At 48.8% G+C, this 20,338-nt stretch overlaps 1 protein-coding gene across 4 annotated transcripts in view; it reads left to right on the forward strand.

Annotated features, from left to right (window-relative positions):
- PALM3 (paralemmin 3) overlaps positions 1-18,185 on the forward strand; it is a 127,275-nt gene extending 109,090 nt beyond the window's left edge. For 2 of the 4 annotated variants that reach the window (XM_072149724.1, XM_072149723.1), the window contains 5 exons: positions 14,549-14,600; positions 15,232-15,312; positions 16,111-16,232; positions 16,322-16,388; positions 16,514-18,185. In XM_072149724.1, the coding sequence (XP_072005825.1) occupies positions 14,556-14,600; positions 15,232-15,312; positions 16,111-16,232; positions 16,322-16,388; positions 16,514-17,758 (1,560 nt within the window). In that variant the 5' untranslated portion in view covers positions 14,549-14,555 and the 3' untranslated portion in view covers positions 17,759-18,185. Of the gene's footprint in view, positions 1-8,179; positions 8,231-8,687; positions 8,729-14,548; positions 14,601-15,231; positions 15,313-16,110; positions 16,233-16,321; positions 16,389-16,513 lie in introns of those variants that run through there. The other 2 variants (XM_072149722.1, XM_072149721.1) reach the window with 2 other exon arrangements.
- The last annotated feature ends 2,153 nt before the right edge of the window (positions 18,186-20,338 follow it).

Raw genomic sequence — 20,338 nt, forward strand, 5'->3', positions numbered from 1 at the left:
GGGTATGGTGTATGACATGTGGCAGTGGGTATGGTGTATGACATGTGGCAGTGGGTATAGTGGGTATGGTGTATGACATGTGGCAGTGGGTATAGTGGGTATGGTGTATGACATGTGGCAGTGGGTATAGTGGGTATGGTGTATGACATGTGGCAGTGGGTATAGTGGGTATGGTGTATGACATGTGGCAGTGGGTATAGTGGGTATGGTGTATGACATGTGGCAGTGGGTATGGTGTATGACATGTGGCAGGGGGTATGGTGTATGACATGTGGCAGTGGGTATAGTGGGTATGGTGTATGATATGTGGCAGTGGGTATAGTGGGTATGGTGTATGACATGTGGCAGTGGGTATAGTGGGTATGGTGTATGACATGTGGCAGTGGGTATGGTGTATGACATGTGGCAGTGGGTATAGTGGGTATGGTGTATGATATGTGGCAGTGGGTATGGTGTATGACATGTGGCAGTGGGTATGGTGTATGACATGTGGCAGTGGGTATAGTGGGTATGGTGTATGACATGTGGCAGTGGGTATGATGTATGGCATGTGGCAGTGGCTATAGTGGGTTTGGTGTATGACATGTGGCAGTGGGTATAGTGGGTATGATGTATGACATGTGGCAGTGGGTATAGTGGGTATGGTGTATGATATGTGGCAGTGGGTATAGTGGGTATGGTGTATGACATGTGGCAGTGGGTATGATGTATGGCATGTGGCAGTGGCTATAGTGGGTTTGGTGTATGACATGTGGCAGTGGGTATAGTGGGTATGGTGTATGACATGTGGCAGTGGGTATAGTGGGTATGGTGTATGACATGTGGCAGTGGGTATAGTGGGTATGGTGTATGACATGTGGCAGTGGGTATAGTGGGTATGGTGTATGACATGTGGCAGTGGGTATAGTGGGTATGGTGTATGGCATGTGGCAGTGGGTATAGTGGGTATGGTGTATGACATGTGGCAGTGGGTATAGTGGGTATGGTGCATGACATGTGGCAGTGGGTATAGTGGGTATGGTGCATGGCATGTGGCAGTGGGTATAGCGGGTATGGTGTATGACATGTGGCAGTGGGTATAGTGGGTATGGTGTATGACATGTGGCAGTGGGTATAGTGGGTATGGTGTTTGACATGTGGCAGTGGGTATAGTGGGTATGGTGTATGACATGTGGTAGTGGGTATAGTGGGTATGGTGTATGACATGTGGCAGTGGGTATAGTGGGTATGGTGTATGACATGTGGCAGTGGGTATAGTGGGTATGGTGTATGACATGTGGCAGTGGGTATAGTGGGTATGGTGTATGACATGTGGCAGTGGGTATAGTGGGTATGATGTATGACATGTGGCAGTGGGTATAGTGGGTATGGTGTATGACATGTGGCAGTGGGTATAGTGTATGACATGTGGCAGTGGGTATAGTGGGTATGGTGTATGACATGTGGCAGTGGGTATAGTGGGTATGGTGTATGGCATGTGGTAGTGGGTATAGTGGGTATGGTGTATGATATGTGGCAGTGGGTATAGTGGGTATGGTGTATGACATGTGGCAGTGGGTATAGTGGGTATGGTGTATGACATGTGGCAGTGGGTATAGTGGGTATGGTGTATGACATGTGGCAGTGGGTATAGTGGGTATGGTGTATGACATGTGGCAGTGGGTATAGTGGGTATGGTGTATGACATGTGGCAGTGGGTATAGTGGGTATGGTGTATGACATGTGGTAGTGGGTATAGTGGGTATGGTGTATGATATGTGGCAGTGGGTATAGTGGGTATGGTGTATGACATGTGGCAGTGGGTATAGTGGGTATGGTGTATGACATGTGGCAGTGGGTATAGTGGGTATGGTGTATGACATGTGGCAGTGGGTATGGTGTATGACATGTGGCATTGGTATAGTGGGTATGGTGTATGACATGTGGCAGTGGGTATAGTGGGTATGGTGTATGACATGTGGCAGTGGGTATGGTGTATGACATGTGGCAGTGGGTATAGTGGGTATGATGTATGACATGTGGCAGTGGGTATGGTGTATGACATGTGGCAGTGGGTATAGTGGGTATGGTGTATGACATGTGGCAGTGGGTATAATGGCTATGGTGTATGACATGTGGCAGTGGGTATAGTGGGTATGGTGTATGACATGTGGCAGTGGGTATAGTGGGTATGGTGTATGACATGTGGCAGTGGGAATAGTGGGTATGGTGTATGACATGTGGCAGTGGGTATAGTGGGTATGGTGTATGACATGTGGCAGTGGGTATAGTGGGTATGGTGTATGACATGTGGCAGTGGGTATGGTGTATGACATTTGGCAGTGGGTATAGTGGGTATGGTGTATGACATGTGGCAGTGGGTATAGTGGGTATGGTGTATGACATGTGGCAGTGGGTATAGTGGGTATGGTGTCTGACATGTGGCAGTGGGTATAGTGGGTTTGGTGTATGACATGTGGCAGTGGGTATAGTGGGTATGGTGTATGACATGAGGCAGTGGGTATGGTGTATGACATGTGGCAGTGGGTATAGTGGGTATGGTGTATGACATGTGGCAGTGGGTATATTGGCTATGGTGTATGACATGTGGCAGTGGGTATAGTGGGTATGGTGTATGACATGTGGCAGTGGGTATAGTGGGTATGGTGTATGACATGAGGCAGTGGGTATAGTGGGTATGGTGTATGACATGTGGCAGTGGGTATGGTGTATGACATGTGGCAGTGGGTATATTGGGTATGGTGTATGACATGTGGCAGTGGGTATAGTGGGTATGGAGTATGACATGTGGCAGTGGGTATGGTGGGTATGGTGTATGACATGTGGCAGTGGGTATAGTGGGTATGGTGTATGACATTTGGCAGTGGGTATAGTGGGTATGGTGTATGACATGTGGCAGTGGGTATAGTGGGTATGGTGTATGACATGTGGCAGTGGGTATAGTGGGTATGGTGTATGACATGTGGCAGTGGGTATAGTGGGTATGGTGTATGACATGTGGCAGCGGGTATAGTGGGTATGGTGTATGACATGTGGCAGTGGGTATAGTGGGTATGGTGTATGATATGTGGCAGTGGGTATAGTGGGTATGGTGTATGACATGTGGCAGTGGGTATAGTGGGTATGGTGTATGACATGTGGTAGTGGGTATAGTGGGTATGGTGTATGACATGTGGCAGTGGGTATAGTGGGTATGGTGTATGACATGTGGCAGTGGGTATAGTGGGTATGGTGTATGACGTGTGGCAGTGGGTATAGTGGGTATGGTGTATGACATGTGGCAGTGGGTATAGTGGGTATGGTGTATGACATGTGGCAGTGGGTATAGTGGGTATGGTGTATGACATGTGGCAGTGGGTATAGTGGGTATGGAGTATGACATGTGGCAGTGGGTATGGTGTATGACGTGTGGCAGTGGGTATAGTGGGTATGGTGTATGACGTGTGGCAGTGGGTATAGTGGGTATGGTGTATGACATGTGGCAGTGGGTATAGTGGGTATGGTGTATGACATATGGCAGTGGGTATAGTGGGTATGGTGTATGACATGTGGCAGCGGGTATAGTGGGTATGGTGTATGACATGTGGCAGTGGGTATAGTGGGTATGGTGTATGACCTGGGCATGTAGCCCGGGTGGTTGGTATAGCACATGATGCTGGAGGTATTACAGGTATGTGCAGCATCAGGGAGGGATGTTTTTGTTTGTGAGGTCACTGATAACATTCCTGCCATTCCCTGGTAATTGCCACCGCCCTGTCATTTACCTCCTACTATCTTCCTTCTCCTCCCTGCTGTGCTCTGCCCCTCACCCTGCTGTCCTCTTCCCCTCACCCTGCTGTCCTCTGCCCCTCACCCTGCTGTTCTCTTCCCCTCACCCTGCTGTCCTCTGCCCCGCACCCTGCTGTCCTCTGCCCCTCACCCTGCTGTCCTCTGCCCCGCACCCTGCTGTCCTCTGCCCCTCACCCTGCTGTGCTCTGCCCCTCACCCTGCTGTCCTCTGCCCCTCACCCTGCTGTCCTCTGCCCCTCACCCTGCTGTCCTCTGCCCCTCACCCTGCTGTCCTCTGCCCCTCACCCTGCTGTCCTCTGCCCCTCACCCTGCTCTCCTCTGCGCCTCACCCTGCTCTCCTCTGCGCCTCACCCTGCTGTCCTCTGCCCCTCACCCTGCTGTCCTCTGCCCCTCACCCTGCTGTCCTCTGCCCCTCACCCTGCTGTCCTCTGTCCCCTCACCCTGCTGTCCTCTGCCCCTCACCCTGCTGTCCTCTGTCCCCTCACCCTGCTGTCCTCTGCCCCTCACCCTGCTCTCCTCTGCGCCTCACCCTGCTGTCCTCTGCCCCTCACCCTGCTGTCCTCTGCCCCTCACCCTGCTGTCCTCTGCCCCTCACCCTGCTGTCCTCTGTCCCCTCACCCTGCTGTCCTCTGCCCCTCACCCTGCTGTCCTCTGCCCCTCACCCTGCTGTCCTCTGCCTCTCACCCTGCTGTCCTCTGTCGCCTCACCCTGCTGTCTTCTGCCCCTCACCCTGCTGTCCTCTGTCCCCTCACCCTGCTGTCCTCTGCCCCTCACCCTGCTGTCCTCTGCCCCTCACCCTGCTGTCCTCTGCCCTCACCCTGCTGTCTTCTGCCCCTCACCCTGCTTTCTTCTGCCCCTCACCCTGCTGTCCTCTGCCCCTCACCCTGCTGTCCTCTGCCCCTCACCCTGCTGTCCTTTTCCCCTCACCCTGCTGTCCTCTGCCTTTCAGCCTGCTGTCCTCTGCCTCTCACCCTGCTGTCCTCTGCCCCTCACCCTGCTGTCCTCTGCCCCTCACCCTGCTGTCCTCTGCCCCTCACCCTGCTGTCCTCTGCCTCTCACCCTGCTGTCCTCTGCCCCTCACCCTGCTGTCCTCTGCCCCTCACCCTGCTGTCCTCTGCCCCTCACCCTGCTGTCCTCTGCCTCTCACCCTGCTGTCCTCTACCCCTCACCCTGCTGTCCTCTGCCCCTCACCCTGCTGTCCTCTGCCCCTCACCCTGCTGTCCTCTGCCCCTCACCCTGCTGTCCTCTGCCTCTCACCCTGCTGTCCTCTGCCCCTCACCCTGCTGTCCTCTGCCTCTCACCCTGCTGTCCTCTGCCCCTCACCCTGCTGTCCTCTGCCCCTCACCCTCCTGTCCTCTGCCTCTCACCCTGCTGTCCTCTGCCTCTCACCCTGCTGTCCTCTGCCCCTCACCCTGCTGTCCTCTGCCCCTCACCCTGCTCTCCTCTGCGCCTCACCCTGCTGTCCTCTGCCCCTCACCCTGCTGTCCTCTGCCCCTCACCCTGCTGTCCTCTGCCTCTCACCCTGCTGTCCTCTGTCCCCTCACCCTGCTGTCCTCTGCCCCTCACCCTGCTGTCCTCTGCCCCTCACGCTGCTGTCCTCTCCCTGTCACCCTGCTGTCCTCTGCCCCTCACCCTGCTGTCCTCTGCCCCTCACCCTGCTGTCCTCTGCCCCTCACCCTGCTGTCCTCTGCCCCTCACCCTGCTGTCCTCTGCCCCTCACCCTGCTGTCCTCTCCCTGTCACCCTGCTGTCCTCTGCCCCTCACCCTGCTGTCCTCTGCCCCTCACCCTGCTGTCCTCTGCCCCTCACCCTGCTGTCCTCTGCCCCTCACCCTGCGCTCCTCGGCCCCTCACCCTGCTGTCCTCTGTCCCCTCCCCCTGCTGTCCTCTGCCCCTCACCCTGCGCTCCTCGGCCCCTCACCCTGCTGTCCTCTGCCCCTCACCCTGCTGTCCTCTGCCCCTCACCCTGCTGTCCTCTGCCCCTCACCCTGCTGTCCTCTGCCCCTCACCCTGCGCTCCTCGGCCCCTCACCCTGCTGTCCTCTGTCCCCTCACCCTGCGCTCCTCTGCCCCTCACCCTGCTGTCCTCTGCCCCTCACCCTGCTGTCCTCTGCCCCTCACCCTGCTGTCCTCTGCCCCTCACCCTGCTGTCCTCTGTCCCCTCACCCTGCTGTCCTCTGCCCCTCACCCTGCTGTCCTCTGTCCCCTCACCCTGCTGTCCTCTGCCCCTCACCCTGCTCTCCTCTGCGCCTCACCCTGCTCTCCTCTGCGCCTCACCCTGCTGTCCTCTGCCCCTCACCCTGCTGTCCTCTGCCCCTCACCCTGCTGTCCTCTGCCCCTCACCCTGCTGTCCTCTGTCCCCTCACCCTGCTGTCCTCTGCCCCTCACCCTGCTGTCCTCTGCCCCTCACCCTGCTGTCCTCTGCCTCTCACCCTGCTGTCCTCTGTCGCCTCACCCTGCTGTCTTCTGCCCCTCACCCTGCTGTCCTCTGTCCCCTCACCCTGCTGTCCTCTGCCCCTCACCCTGCTGTCCTCTGCCCCTCACCCTGCTGTCCTCTGCCCTCACCCTGCTGTCTTCTGCCCCTCACCCTGCTTTCTTCTGCCCCTCACCCTGCTGTCCTCTGCCCCTCACCCTGCTGTCCTCTGCCCCTCACCCTGCTGTCCTTTTCCCCTCACCCTGCTGTCCTCTGCCTTTCAGCCTGCTGTCCTCTGCCTCTCACCCTGCTGTCCTCTGCCCCTCACCCTGCTGTCCTCTGCCCCTCACCCTGCTGTCCTCTGCCCCTCACCCTGCTGTCCTCTGCCTCTCACCCTGCTGTCCTCTGCCCCTCACCCTGCTGTCCTCTGCCCCTCACCCTGCTGTCCTCTGCCCCTCACCCTGCTGTCCTCTGCCTCTCACCCTGCTGTCCTCTACCCCTCACCCTGCTGTCCTCTGCCCCTCACCCTGCTGTCCTCTGCCCCTCACCCTGCTGTCCTCTGCCCCTCACCCTGCTGTCCTCTGCCTCTCACCCTGCTGTCCTCTGCCCCTCACCCTGCTGTCCTCTGCCTCTCACCCTGCTGTCCTCTGCCCCTCACCCTGCTGTCCTCTGCCCCTCACCCTCCTGTCCTCTGCCTCTCACCCTGCTGTCCTCTGCCTCTCACCCTGCTGTCCTCTGCCCCTCACCCTGCTGTCCTCTGCCCCTCACCCTGCTGTCCTCTGCCTCTCACCCTGCTGTCCTCTGCCCCTCACCCTGCTGTCCTCTGCCCCTCACCCTGCTGTCCTCTGCCCCTCACCCTGCTGTCCTCTGCGCCTCACCCTGCTGTCCTCTGCCCCTCACCCTGCTGTCCTCTGCCCCTCACCCTGCTGTCCTCTGCCCCTCACCCTGCTCTCCTCTGCGCCTCACCCTGCTGTCCTCTGCCCCTCACCCTGCTGTCCTCTGCCCCTCACCCTGCTGTCCTCTGCCTCTCACCCTGCTGTCCTCTGTCCCCTCACCCTGCTGTCCTCTGCCCCTCACCCTGCTGTCCTCTGCCCCTCACGCTGCTGTCCTCTCCCTGTCACCCTGCTGTCCTCTGCCCCTCACCCTGCTGTCCTCTGCCCCTCACCCTGCTGTCCTCTGCCCCTCACCCTGCTGTCCTCTGCCCCTCACCCTGCTGTCCTCTGCCCCTCACCCTGCTGTCCTCTCCCTGTCACCCTGCTGTCCTCTGCCCCTCACCCTGCTGTCCTCTGCCCCTCACCCTGCTGTCCTCTGCCCCTCACCCTGCTGTCCTCTGCCCCTCACCCTGCGCTCCTCGGCCCCTCACCCTGCTGTCCTCTGTCCCCTCCCCCTGCTGTCCTCTGCCCCTCACCCTGCGCTCCTCGGCCCCTCACCCTGCTGTCCTCTGCCCCTCACCCTGCTGTCCTCTGCCCCTCACCCTGCTGTCCTCTGCCCCTCACCCTGCTGTCCTCTGCCCCTCACCCTGCGCTCCTCGGCCCCTCACCCTGCTGTCCTCTGTCCCCTCACCCTGCGCTCCTCTGCCCCTCACCCTGCTGTCCTCTGCCCCTCACCCTGCTGTCCTCTGTCTCTCTTTATCTCAGTCGCTGCAGGGAACAGGTGTTGATGTCCTCCTTGTCTTCTACTCCTCATTGTCTTCTTTTGTCCATAAAATAGTAATCTGATGTTTTATCTCTGTTTGCTGTGCAATTGATTGCATTCTGTTGTTCCCTGTTATCAGCCACTTCAGCCCAAAGAGCAGCAGTGGTAACCTTGACTGATATATCATGTCCCCCTTGTGTTCAGCTACATACATACATACAAAGACTTTCCTGCCTCAGTCTTATTCCTCCAGCTGCAGGGCTTGTATGACTTCTGTGCACTTGTATTTATGCATCACCTTCACCTCTTTCTCCACTTTCAATCTGTTTTCTTCTTACATTTATAGGGAGAGAGAGAGAGGGAGGAGGGACACAAAAGCAGACTGCTGGAGCTAATAGTAAGTTTTCTCTCCTTCCACTAGTTCTTCAGTCACATTAGAGCAGGTCGGGATTTCTCAGTTGTCCTATTAGATCCTGCTGATGCGTCTGCGTGAGAGAGGACAGAGTTATGGAGAGGAGTGAGGTCTACGGGAGACATCATAGCAGCTCGTCTCCAGGATTACATAGAGAGATTTCATTGCCTAGTATTGTAGTATCCGAGTGATGTGATGTCTCATGTATACACACTGAACTAGTCATTTATACAATCTTTATTAAAGGAAGTCTGAAGGGAACCTGTCAGGGTGATTGGGGACATTTACAGTTACCTTCATCTGGGGCTCCCGATGCCTGCACGTTGCGGCAGGTGAGGCCGGTGCAGTACACCCTGACTTTGCTCCGCAATCGCTGTAATTAATCGCAGTGAATTTGGGATATTATCACGGCTTCGCTTACCACAACACGAGAGTAGGCGCAGCACCGGATCTTCAGATGTGTCCCATCAGACTCACATCTGGGTAAATATAAATGTTTTTGGTCATTACTATTCAGAATTGGTAAAGATTGGACTATTTGTGTGCCAGTGAGGGATCCCAGCATAATGCTTAGGGTATAAGGATGAGCACTCGCTGCTTGGTCTTCTCTTATTCACCACATTCTTCTCAGCAGGATTACAGAAAAATGTCCTAAAATAGTGCCCTTACCTCTTTTATGTACAGTATCATTAGGCAGAATACTACAGGATGATTACACTCCTATCAGCATGGAGGGCATGGCGTAAAATGAAGCAAGTCAGAAATAGTCAGTTTTGGCAGATTTTTACTTTAAAAAAAAGACAAAGGGGACCGTAATGGGGTCTGACTAAGCCCCTCTAATTTTATTCTTCACAATAAGCTGGTTACAGATACTTTCTGGAGTATTTCCGGATAATTCAGTTACTGAACACTTCTTAATATACCCTGTGCCTTGTATCTACTGTATGTGTCATATATCTATATACAGTATAGCTATACATCGCTTATGGACGCTGTGTTTCCCTTATGTGACCATATTGTACTTCTCTTGATGTGATAAGGATTCCTCATGAGGTCATGTATACCTGTACTTCTAAATAAACGCCCCTCCCACATGGCGCTTCCCTACAATAGCAAGGATTAATAATAACTCAATCGACCCAATTCCATGGCCGGCCTTGATCAATGATTGTGTATCCATTTTGCTCATTAATGAGCATAGACGAGGCATGAGTCAGGTCACTGTCATTGTATTTCTTATGGGCCCCTAATTCTACATGAGGCCCAGGTGAGTAGAGCACAGAGAGCTGGTGATGTTACTATCAGCAGGAGCTATGCCTGGTATGCTACACACTATGGGGAATAGCACTGGATGGCTGCTACATAACTGGAATTACTGGTGGGCCCTGCATTCCCCACACCGGTGTCATCATTGGGGTGTACAGACATCGCTCTCCTGTCAGCAGGGGCATGGTATACCCTCAATAGTCAATATTTAGTAGAAATGGTTCAGTATTAATAAATAATTTATCACCATTTAAAGGGGCGGTACGGTCCAATAATCCAAAGAATCGAACTCCACAAACAACAGCAGAAGATGTTTGTATATAAGCAGAGAGGGTCTGGATGGAGCAACACAAAACTGGCTCACCCCCCCCCCCCCCATTGTAAATTACCCCCATTATACTACCCCCATTGTTACCGCTATGCCAAGGCTTGTGCCACCTCTGTTGTCGTCTGGGAAAGTATGTTTACTGTCAACTGGCTGATGGGGGTTGTAATCCACAGGGCATGTATCTAAAATAAGGTAATGGAACATTCTGTTATGTCGGTGACACTTTATGTCTATCCTGACCCTTGCTGGGATTTGTAGTTCCTCCGCAGCAGTATCAGACACATTGTTCTAAAAATATAGGCAGCTCCATGGCCACCCCATAGACGTGTCAGGCTGGATATGACAGGGGTGGTGAGGTGTCCCTGTGTTGTGCAGGTGTCTCCCCCTCCCCTCCCTGTAGCTGCTCAGGTTACACTCCTCTTACAATGGACAGAGGGGTGAATGCTGGGAGTTGTGTTTACAGCAGCGGGCAGGAATGTGCCTCCTCCTGTATACCGCATCTGCTCTCTGGTGTCAGCCTGGCACTGATACCAGCCACACTGACAGATATTTGGGTGACTCTGGGGGGGTTAGGATTAGGCCGGGATTAGATTTGTGTTACTTTTGCTGCTCTGTCAGTTTCTTTAATCTACAATTTGGATAGAGGCGGGGTACGGGGCGCTCTACATCACCTCATAGCTATTCATCTCTGATCCCATGCAGATGGTAGAGATGTTCTCCAGCGCTTTATAAATAAAGTTTATTGAAGAGAGATCTGACTGTGACTACGATCTCATCAGTAATGGGAGGGGGGCTCTGCAGAAAAGGATCAAAAGCTTGAAATTTAGGGCATAAAATGTATTTCTAAGAGACTTTGTTTGGGGAAGTGACCTATAGACGAATAACTTACGTGACATGTATGAATATTAAGGTGATGGTGATGACCTTTAAGTATCACGTATAGCACTCCTCTGACATATCTGTTTAAGAGTAAACCTAGGCCACTGACCATATAACAAGCAGAACAGATGATTTCCAGGGTTACAAACACAGCGCCCCCCTTGTCCTCTGGTTGTGTCGGGTATCACAGCTGGTCTTGTGAGAGAATAGGGACAGTATAAATGCCTCTATGACGGCGGTATCTTTTATGGGTGCTCCGGTGTGTAAGGTCAGGGTGCCCACCAGTGAGGCTGCTCTGTGCAGATGCCTCTTTGCCTGACTTTCCGATGAGACTCTTGGCCTATATACGTCTGTGCTTGCTCCATGTGGCGTAACGCGTGGGTCGCAGTCACATGACCTCGTGTCACACATTCCTGGGTTATGGACCGTGCAGAAACAAATAGGCCTCACACTCAGCTCAGCTTTAACCCCTGTGCTGCCAGTCTCGTAGTCTATAGTCTTAACTCATGGGACCACCTTGTCCTTCATCAGAGGCCTCTCTTCCGCCCCTTGGACACGGTACAGATCCGTTCTAGTACATGGTGACCATTACTGGAAATGTATGGGTGTAATTGGTATAGAGACTGGGTATCACACTCTGTGGCAGGGGAAGGGTTAATGCTTAGGTGGAAACATAATGATTGGAAAGAAGTAAGAGAAGACATTCCAAGGAACGACAACCTGTGATATATATAGACCTAATTATCTATAGCCACAATTATAGGCACATCCCTGTCATTGGCCGAGGTTATAATGGAGACACCTGGATATAGACAAGTACTGGATCCTCAAATCACTCCGACCTCGAGGCTTAACTTTAGACCTTTAGTTATTCTGTAGGAGTTTTCTATAGACTACAATAGACTATAACACTTCTATATAAAACACCTCTGGCCCATCATTACATCACTACTGACAATAGATGATGTCACAGCTTATCTCCTCCCCCTCCCTGTACAATGACCTCTATATAGATAACACTGACCCATCATTACATCACTACTGACAATAGATGATGTCACAGCTTATCCCCTCCCCCTCCCTGTACAATGACCTCTATATAGACAACACTGACCCATCATTACATCACTACTGACAATAGATGATGTCACAGCTTATCTCCTCCCCCTCCCTGTACAATGACCTCTATATAGATAACACTGACCCATCATTACATCACTACTGACAATAGATGATGTCACAGCTTATCTCCTCCTCCTCCCTGTACAATGTCCTCTATATAGATAACACTGACCCATCATTACATCACTACTGACAATAGATGATGTCACAGCTTATCTCCTCCCCCTCCCTGTACAATGACCTCTATATAGATAACACTGACCCATCATTACATCACTACTGACAATAGATGATGTTACAGCTTATCTCCTCCTCCTCCCTGTACAATGACCTCTATATAGATAACACTGACCCATCATTACATCACTACTGACAATAGATGATGTCACAGCTTATCTCCTCCTCCCTGTACAATGACCTCTATATAGATAACACTGACCCATCATTACATCACTACTGACAATAGATGATGTCACAGTTTATCCCCTCCCCCTCCCTGTACAATGACCTCTATATAGATAACACTGACCCATCATTACATCACTACTGACAATAGATGATGTCACAGCTTATCTCCTCCCCCTCCCTGTACAATGACCTCTATATAGATAACACTGACCCATCATTACATCACTACTGACAATATATGATGTCACAGCTTATCTCCTCCTCCTCCCTGTACAATGACCTCTATATAGATAACACTGACCCATCATTACATCACTACTGACAATAGATGATGTCACAGCTTATCCCCTCCCCCTCCCTGTACAATGACCTCTATATAGATAACATTGACCCATCATTACATCACTACTGACAATAGATGATGTCACAGCTTATCTCCTCCCCCTCCCGGTACAATGACCTCTATATAGATAACACTGACCTATCATTACATCACTACTGACAATAGATGATGTCACAGATTATTTACACATCCTATCTGCACAGATCATGCCTAGAGAACTCTCCATAGACCACAATGAGCCGACTCTAGACTATGGCTGCCTGTGGTAATGAGGCTGTTGTAACGTATATCACTAAACGCTGCTTCCTGAGCTCAGGCAAGATGGCCGCCCCCATAGTCATGGACAACAAATAGAAGAAAAGTATCTATAAAAGTTATCTGGTCTAAATTCCCTTTAAGCACTATGACTTGGCTGGTGGCAGCTGATGGCATCTCCATGTTGTGACACTGTGGGTAATCCTGCGGGATCGCTATCCTTCTATTTGCAGATGGGTGTGATGGTGTCACATGACCATGGAGTGCGTCTTGCCTGCAGGACGGGATGGGACAGGTTACTGATCTCACATCTTAATGATGTAGCAATTATATAACCCAGATCCATTAATACTGGGATTACTGGTGCCAGGTATAATAATAAGACTTGATGGCTACAAAAATAGAGCACAGGCGGTGACCCTTAAGGCCTTATCATTGTCATTGTTGACCTTATTGCTTCTTAGTATGGCAGCTATTCCTCTCTGTCCCCTATAGACATGCATTCTCAGTTTGGCCATTTCTATCTCCCATAGGAATACAACAACTCTTACTTTGCTTGTCGTCTGCTGTTTGTGAAAACATTTAACCAAATTGCAAAGACATTTTGTCTTTCGCTATCGGTGTTTCTTGCTATTCGTGTGTACTACTGTTTTTTCGATATTGGCTTTTGTCCTAGACTATTCTCCTGTGTTATTGATTTTGTACTTTAGCTGCTATTGTACTGTGACATGGATTGTTGACCTTACCTTTAGGTTATTTATTTGTCTGTCTTGCTACTTGTTTTCATCTTGGTGCAGGAAGGGAACAACACCCAGCTTGAGGGTGGACCCAATAAGTAGGCACGGACAGTGTGGGAAGTTCCGAATTCGGTCTTACTGTCTTCTCCTGCCCTTACAGAAATATTCTCTAGTAAAGGAAATTTTGCTCCAGCACTCAATCGCATAAAAGTTTCTTCTTCATTGTAATCAATAAAAGTCCATAATGCACATACTATACAGCCTTTATACCGACGCGTTGTACTAAATGTACCATGATTCAGACTACATTTAGTCGAAATGCGTCGGTATAAAGGCTGTATAATATGTGCATTATGGACTTTTATTGATTACAATGAAGAAGAAACTTTTATGCGATTGAGTGCTGGAGCAAAATTTCCTTTACATGTTTGGCACCTGCTTCGGGTCGGAGGTCCGTGCACCACTTGTAAGGGTGAGGGCCGGGTGAGCTGGGTTAGTGGATTTGTTAGAATTATTCTCTAGGTATGTAAGGAGATCATCTTTAGCCTCCTCTCCTTGGCTGTGTACAGACTTGAGAAGGTTTTCACATAATCTGCTCACTACAGGAAAGGAAAGGAGCTGAAAAAGGGGGATAGAGAATTTTTCCTGTTCAATAAAGTATATAATAAAGTTTATTATTATCATCTGCAATGTTTATTTCTGAAATAAAGAAGTTTGGTTACGTTTTTATGGATCTATAAAACTGTAACTCAATAAATTTGCAGCGACCTGTTAATTCCATATTTTGGCAGCCATAAAAATGACAAAAATGAACGTTTTGGTAATTATCTGACACTGTTACATAGGCCGTCTCCATCTGTGTGGCTATCACAGTGTGAGGCAGGGACTTGGGTTTTGGTAACGGCTCTGCAGGAAGTGGTGAAGCTCCGTCATGTTAATAAGGTAATATTCTGCTTCCTCTGCAGCATCAAGATGGGGGAGACGCAGATCTACAGCCAGCGCCTGCACGGAATCACTGTAAGTGAGGCTGTCCTGAAGCGCTTACAATCTACCGCACAGATATGTACTGCTACAGTGTGGGATAGGAGGGAGAGGCGACCTGAAGACATTGAATATTCCCTGCTACAGAAGTAATAATGTACAAATCAGGGGGAGGAAGGGAGAGATACTGTACTGAAGAGCTGACACTCTACTGTGAGGCGACACCAGGGAGAAATCTGCTTATCCCTGATAGTATACATTTAGCGTAACAGTATAATATGGATTTGATTATCTCAGGGCAAATATATTAGACTCCAGAGGGGGCGCCATTTTCACTGTGGGTGTGGAACTCTCCTAAATATAGAGATTTGCTTTTAAAACCTAGAGGGGCTCTATTGGTAGGGGCCCAATCTGTGTGCAAATGTCTGGGGATTTTATAACTAAATTGTAAGGAGCTTAAAAAAAGTCCTGTAGAGATTAAGTACATGTATTCCACAGAGCTTGCACTCCATAGTATGTCCCTGCTGTTCTACAATTAACATTGATACTTTGGAGAATTTATTCTGGATCTTAATAGAGCGCATGATAGATTGGAGCCATTTTACCCATAGAGCTGACACTCTAATAAAAGGAAGTACTTATTTTGCTCTTCCTATCTGTGTGGTAGGAGAAGCGCAGGATCCTGGGGGAGGTGGACGTGATACAGAGGGAGCTCGAACTGCAGAAAGTCAAGCTGCAGCAACTGAAGGTAAGAGAGTCATTGTGTGAAGCTCAACCTCTTGTCACCCACCTAGAATCTTCAGTCCAGGTATTTTCCTAGCAATGCATAGCAATTGGCCAATCAGAACCCTTCATTTTAACATTTTTATAGTTCCCCTATGGCAGTGATGGCAAACCTTTTAGAGACCGAGTGCCCAAACTACAACCAAGAACCACTTATTTATCGCAAAGTGCCAACACAGAAATTTAATTTGTGATTTATACTCCCTTCTCTGTCACAGTTTTCATTGATACCAGCACCTGAGGACACCAATATAGCAGAAAATAGTCCCAGGTACAGCTGTCACTTTAAAATAGTTCTGTGCACAGCAAGTCCTGGGCTGTCTGGGGCTGCAGGAAGATACCTGGAGTCATCTCTGGTGATGGCCTGAGTGCCCATAGAAAGGGCTCTGAGTGCCACCTCTGGCACCAGTGCCATAGGTTAGCCATCACTGCCCTATGGCATATGTTGGAGGATATGAGGATTGGGCCGTTGGTTTTCAACATGCCCGATCCTTTGGTTCTTGAGAGAGAAGAACCAAAACCAGTGGTTCCTGGCAACTATTGGGAACGTATTCCATGAATGTTAGGGCTCAGTTGCCCGGAAGCTGCAGTAAATGTATTTTTCCCATTGTGTAAGTGCATGGGGGTGGTTGGGCAGAACAGCTGTGGAGATATTGAGCTTCGTGTATGTCCAACGTGGACAAAGCAATAGCTGCTCAATCTGTTTCTAAACTCTAAGCATCTAGAACATCTACAAAACCTCATTTTTTTCTTTCTTGCTCAGAGGAAATCTCTGCGGGATCGATGGCTGATGGACGGCCTGGTCCCCGCTCCAGGTGCAGAACTAGAAAACCCTCTCAGTGAAACAGAAGATAAAATAAAGAAGCTGGAAGATGAGCTTGAGAGGTGAGTCAACATCAGCGGCCATAGAAACCGGCTATCGAGTGATCCGGTGCCTCCCGGGAAGTGACCATGTCTTGTTCTTCTTCTTCTAGCCTCAACTTACAGCTGCTTTATTTGGAGAACCCAGAACTGAAAATTGAAAACATGAAGAAACTTCAGGTAAAGCCAAAAATCCCTAGAATCTTCTTCTCCGATAATGGAGGGTTTACATGTTGTTGAATAAGAATTCATATTTGATAAAGGATCTGATATGGTTTTACTTTAAAATATTTTTATAATTTCAGGTATCTAACGCGCAAAGACCGCTGGTAAATGGTGACCAAAGCCAAGAGATTCCAGACCAGAAAGAGCCGACTCCCGCAAAGAGGGAACGCAGAGTCATACAAGAAGAAGACGACATACAACCCAATGGAGAAGATGGAAAACAGGAAGACGTTGTTGAACCATTACCAAAGGATGAGGTGGTAGGACATCCCATACCAGCTCCTCGCCCCATCAAAGTCTCAGAAAATCTGACTGACCAGAATCCAGCCCCAGCATCTCCAGATCAAAAGCTTCATGTTGTAGACCAAAGAAATGAAGGACATGACGAGGACAAGAGTATAAATCGAAGTCTAGAACCTCAGCATGACAGATCTGAGAATGTCCATCTCATTAAGGAGCTAGAAGATGAAAGCAGCAATGGGGAACAAGATCCTTTACATCAGAATTCAGAATCTTTAGCCAGGAGACTGGAACTCGAGGAGGAGAATGTCGAACATCTCAAAAAGGAACTAGGATATATAGACCTGAGCTTCAATGTGGAGGATCTCACGGTGGATACCTCACAACCAAGTCATTCAAATGAAGACATGAGAAGTGATTCGGACAATCAGTATGAAACGGCCAAGGAAACGCCGATTGACAACGATGATAAAAGTGAGAGTGAAACACGACGGTTTCTAGTCATGGAGAAATTAGACGACCAGGATGAGCCATTAGTGAGGAATAACCTGGATGACAAGAGACAAGACATGGAAGTGAAGCCAGTATTAGTGACAGTCATCCAGGATGCAGGGATTACAGTACCAGCTAGAAATCAAGACCAAAGTGAAGAACCTACAATCCTGAGATGCCAAGAGGAGCCTGCTGACCCCATGTCTGTATTGATAGGTCATAACAAGGTGTTTGAGGCCACCTCAAATACACAACTGCCATGCAATGACCCTGAACCCAGCACATCACTGCCATGTGAGGACATAGTAAGTCAAGTACAGATATCCCAGGTGGTGGTCATATCAGCCCCGGGACATGCATCCCCTGATGACCCTGGCCAGCGCTCTTCAGCCTCTCAGCCGGGTCCTTCACCCGACCTCCACCATGAACCTACCACCACTCCAGCAAGCACTTCTCCAGAAAGCCAGCCGCTCCTGCACAAACCTCCTGCCACTGATGGACAATCGGGCCCACATGGGACCAACACGGCAGAGACACGGGATATGAGCACACGTGAGAAAAAGACTCGTTGTCAGTGCTGTGTGCTCATGTGAGAGCCTGGACTAAGCCGAGACTAAATCAAGAGTTCTTCAGTGCAAAATCCATCTCCGTGGTGTGAAATAAGAATCTGTATAGTATAATTCATCTGAGCAGACAACGTTTGTAGGAAATTCTTGGACGTGACCTCCGAGCTATAACCACCCAATCACTAATATAATGATCTATTGTAAAACGGTGCATACGTCACCTGCACACAGTGGACGCGGCCATTTTATAGGTTCCTGCAAGGGGGGTGTAGCCTATAGATATTAGTACAACCAACAAAATGGCTGCCACTATGTCCAGGCAATGTTTGCACTTTATTAGTATTTTAATTAGATTTTTTTTTTTTAATACACAAAAGTAGATCAAGAAAATGAAAATATGTTAATAATTGTACGAATTTATTATGAATTAAACAAAACCTGTATTTTTCATTCAGCCCCGTGTCCGTCACTTTATTTTGTTAAATGTCTTTCTCCTGCTGCTCTCTCTCCCCTCTCACAGCGTTCAGTCACAGAGGCACACTACTTTCATTCCACTTACATTCTTAATACTGTTTTCAATACATTTTCTTTTGGTTGATGGATCAGCGATGAGACCCCCACAGATCACGAGAACAGGGGGTCCAATGTAACCCTGTTGCACACCACCCCAGAGATGAGTAGGGCTGCCCCGTTCATTTCTATGGAGCTGACGGAGGTTGCCGAGTACAGTGCTCAACAATCCCCATCAGCTCCCTAGAGATGAATGTAATGTAAGCAAAGAAGAACATTTACTGATACTTAAAGGGGTATTCTCATCTGGGCACTTACATTCAGTTTGATAAATCTGACATATAGAAACATTTCTTCAATTGGATGTTATTAAAAAAAATGTTCCTGTGTGAAGATAATTTCTCATAAATGTAACCATGTCGTCCCTTAGAAACGAGATGGCTTCCTCGGATACGGCCACGTCTGCTGGAGTGAGTGCACAAAGAAACAAAAGGTTATTGTATATAAAATATCCAGGAGTTACTACATGTCGCACAGCCGTCCTGTGGTAATGATCGCTGAATCCTGGTGGTTTGGCAGGACTCAATACTGCATGTCTGGCCACCGCTGCCAGAGTATGACGTGGTCGTATCCGAGGAAAGTATCTCGTTTCTAAGGGACAGAATAACTACATTTATGAGAAATTATCTTCACACGGGAACATTTTTTAATAACATCCAATTGAAGAAATGTTTACATATGGCAAATGAATTTAATTAAATGTAAATGCCCTGATGAGAATACCCCTTTAAATTAGAATTTTCATTGTGACACCCAAAATCCATGGAGAGCAGGTAAATATACTGTAATGCAGAATTATTTATACCCTGTATATATGTGCAGGATAATGGCGCTATTATATGTATACGGTAGACTGGTAGTACCTATAGGTATATAATATATTGATGGATGTTCTCCTATTCCCTCCACTCTCTCCTGATATGTAGATTTTAGTGTCATTTAGGAGGGGCTGAATCTGTAATAGGCTCTTCCTGCATGACCTGGATACACCTAGGCCTCGGGGGATATAGTGACTACCAAAGAAATTCCCTAGTCTGGCTCTCGGCAAGTCCCTGCTGAGTTGTCAGACCCTGCAGTTATATTCCCTACATTTTACTATTGTAATTTTGCCATAATAACCTTCAAAAAACTTTGTGTAATTGAATGGTACAAGGGAACATTAAGACCAGTGTAATATCTCTTATCAATGGGCTTCCTTCCTCATTTACTTTGGCTCTTATCCTCTTACCTGTTGTTCACTCTGAAATCTAATTTAGAATGCAGCTCATTGAGGTGTCAGATTACATGGAAGTCTATGCAGAGGGGAGGGGGAGCTGTAGGTCCTCCTACCAGCTCAAAGGGGACTGCAAATTTGTAGACAGAGACTGCATAGGAGAGAACACATGAGTCCGCACCGGAGCTGTAGACACAGAGGGATAAGAAATATTCTATCAATACTTATTTTTTAATGTTTTTTTCCCATTATTCTTGTGCTTGAAATGAATGCTATATTTTTCATGTAATTGATTGTTTTCAGACATTCCGTAGCCAGGATACAGTATGACCGCAGCGCACCACTTGTGTCATTTGAAGATAAGGGTTCAGTCAGTTTGTCAAAGGAAATCTCTGTTTTATGGGTCGTGAAAGGCTGGAAAGTGCTGAGGACTTTGTCCCTTTTCTAAAGATGCAGGATCCAGGATATGGAACAGTTCTGCAATGATGCTGTAATAAAGGGTAAGGCATGTAATAATTACTTGTGTTTTAATTATACTAAATACCGGTGTTATTTTACTGAGTGTCATATTATTCTCACATATAACTACTATAATACTGCCTCCTATGTACAAGAATATAACTACTATAATACTGCCTCCTATGTACAAGAATATAACTACTATAATACTGCCCCTATGTACAAGAATATAACTACTATAATACTGCCCCCTATGTACAAGAATATAACTACTATAATACTGCCCCCTATGTACAAGAATATAACTACTATAATCCTGCCCCCTATGTACAAGAATATAACTACTATAATCCTGCCCCCTATGT

The sequence above is a fragment of the Engystomops pustulosus genome, chromosome 4, assembly GCF_040894005.1.
Source record: "Engystomops pustulosus chromosome 4, aEngPut4.maternal, whole genome shotgun sequence".
NCBI classification, from domain to species: domain Eukaryota; kingdom Metazoa; phylum Chordata; class Amphibia; order Anura; family Leptodactylidae; genus Engystomops; species Engystomops pustulosus.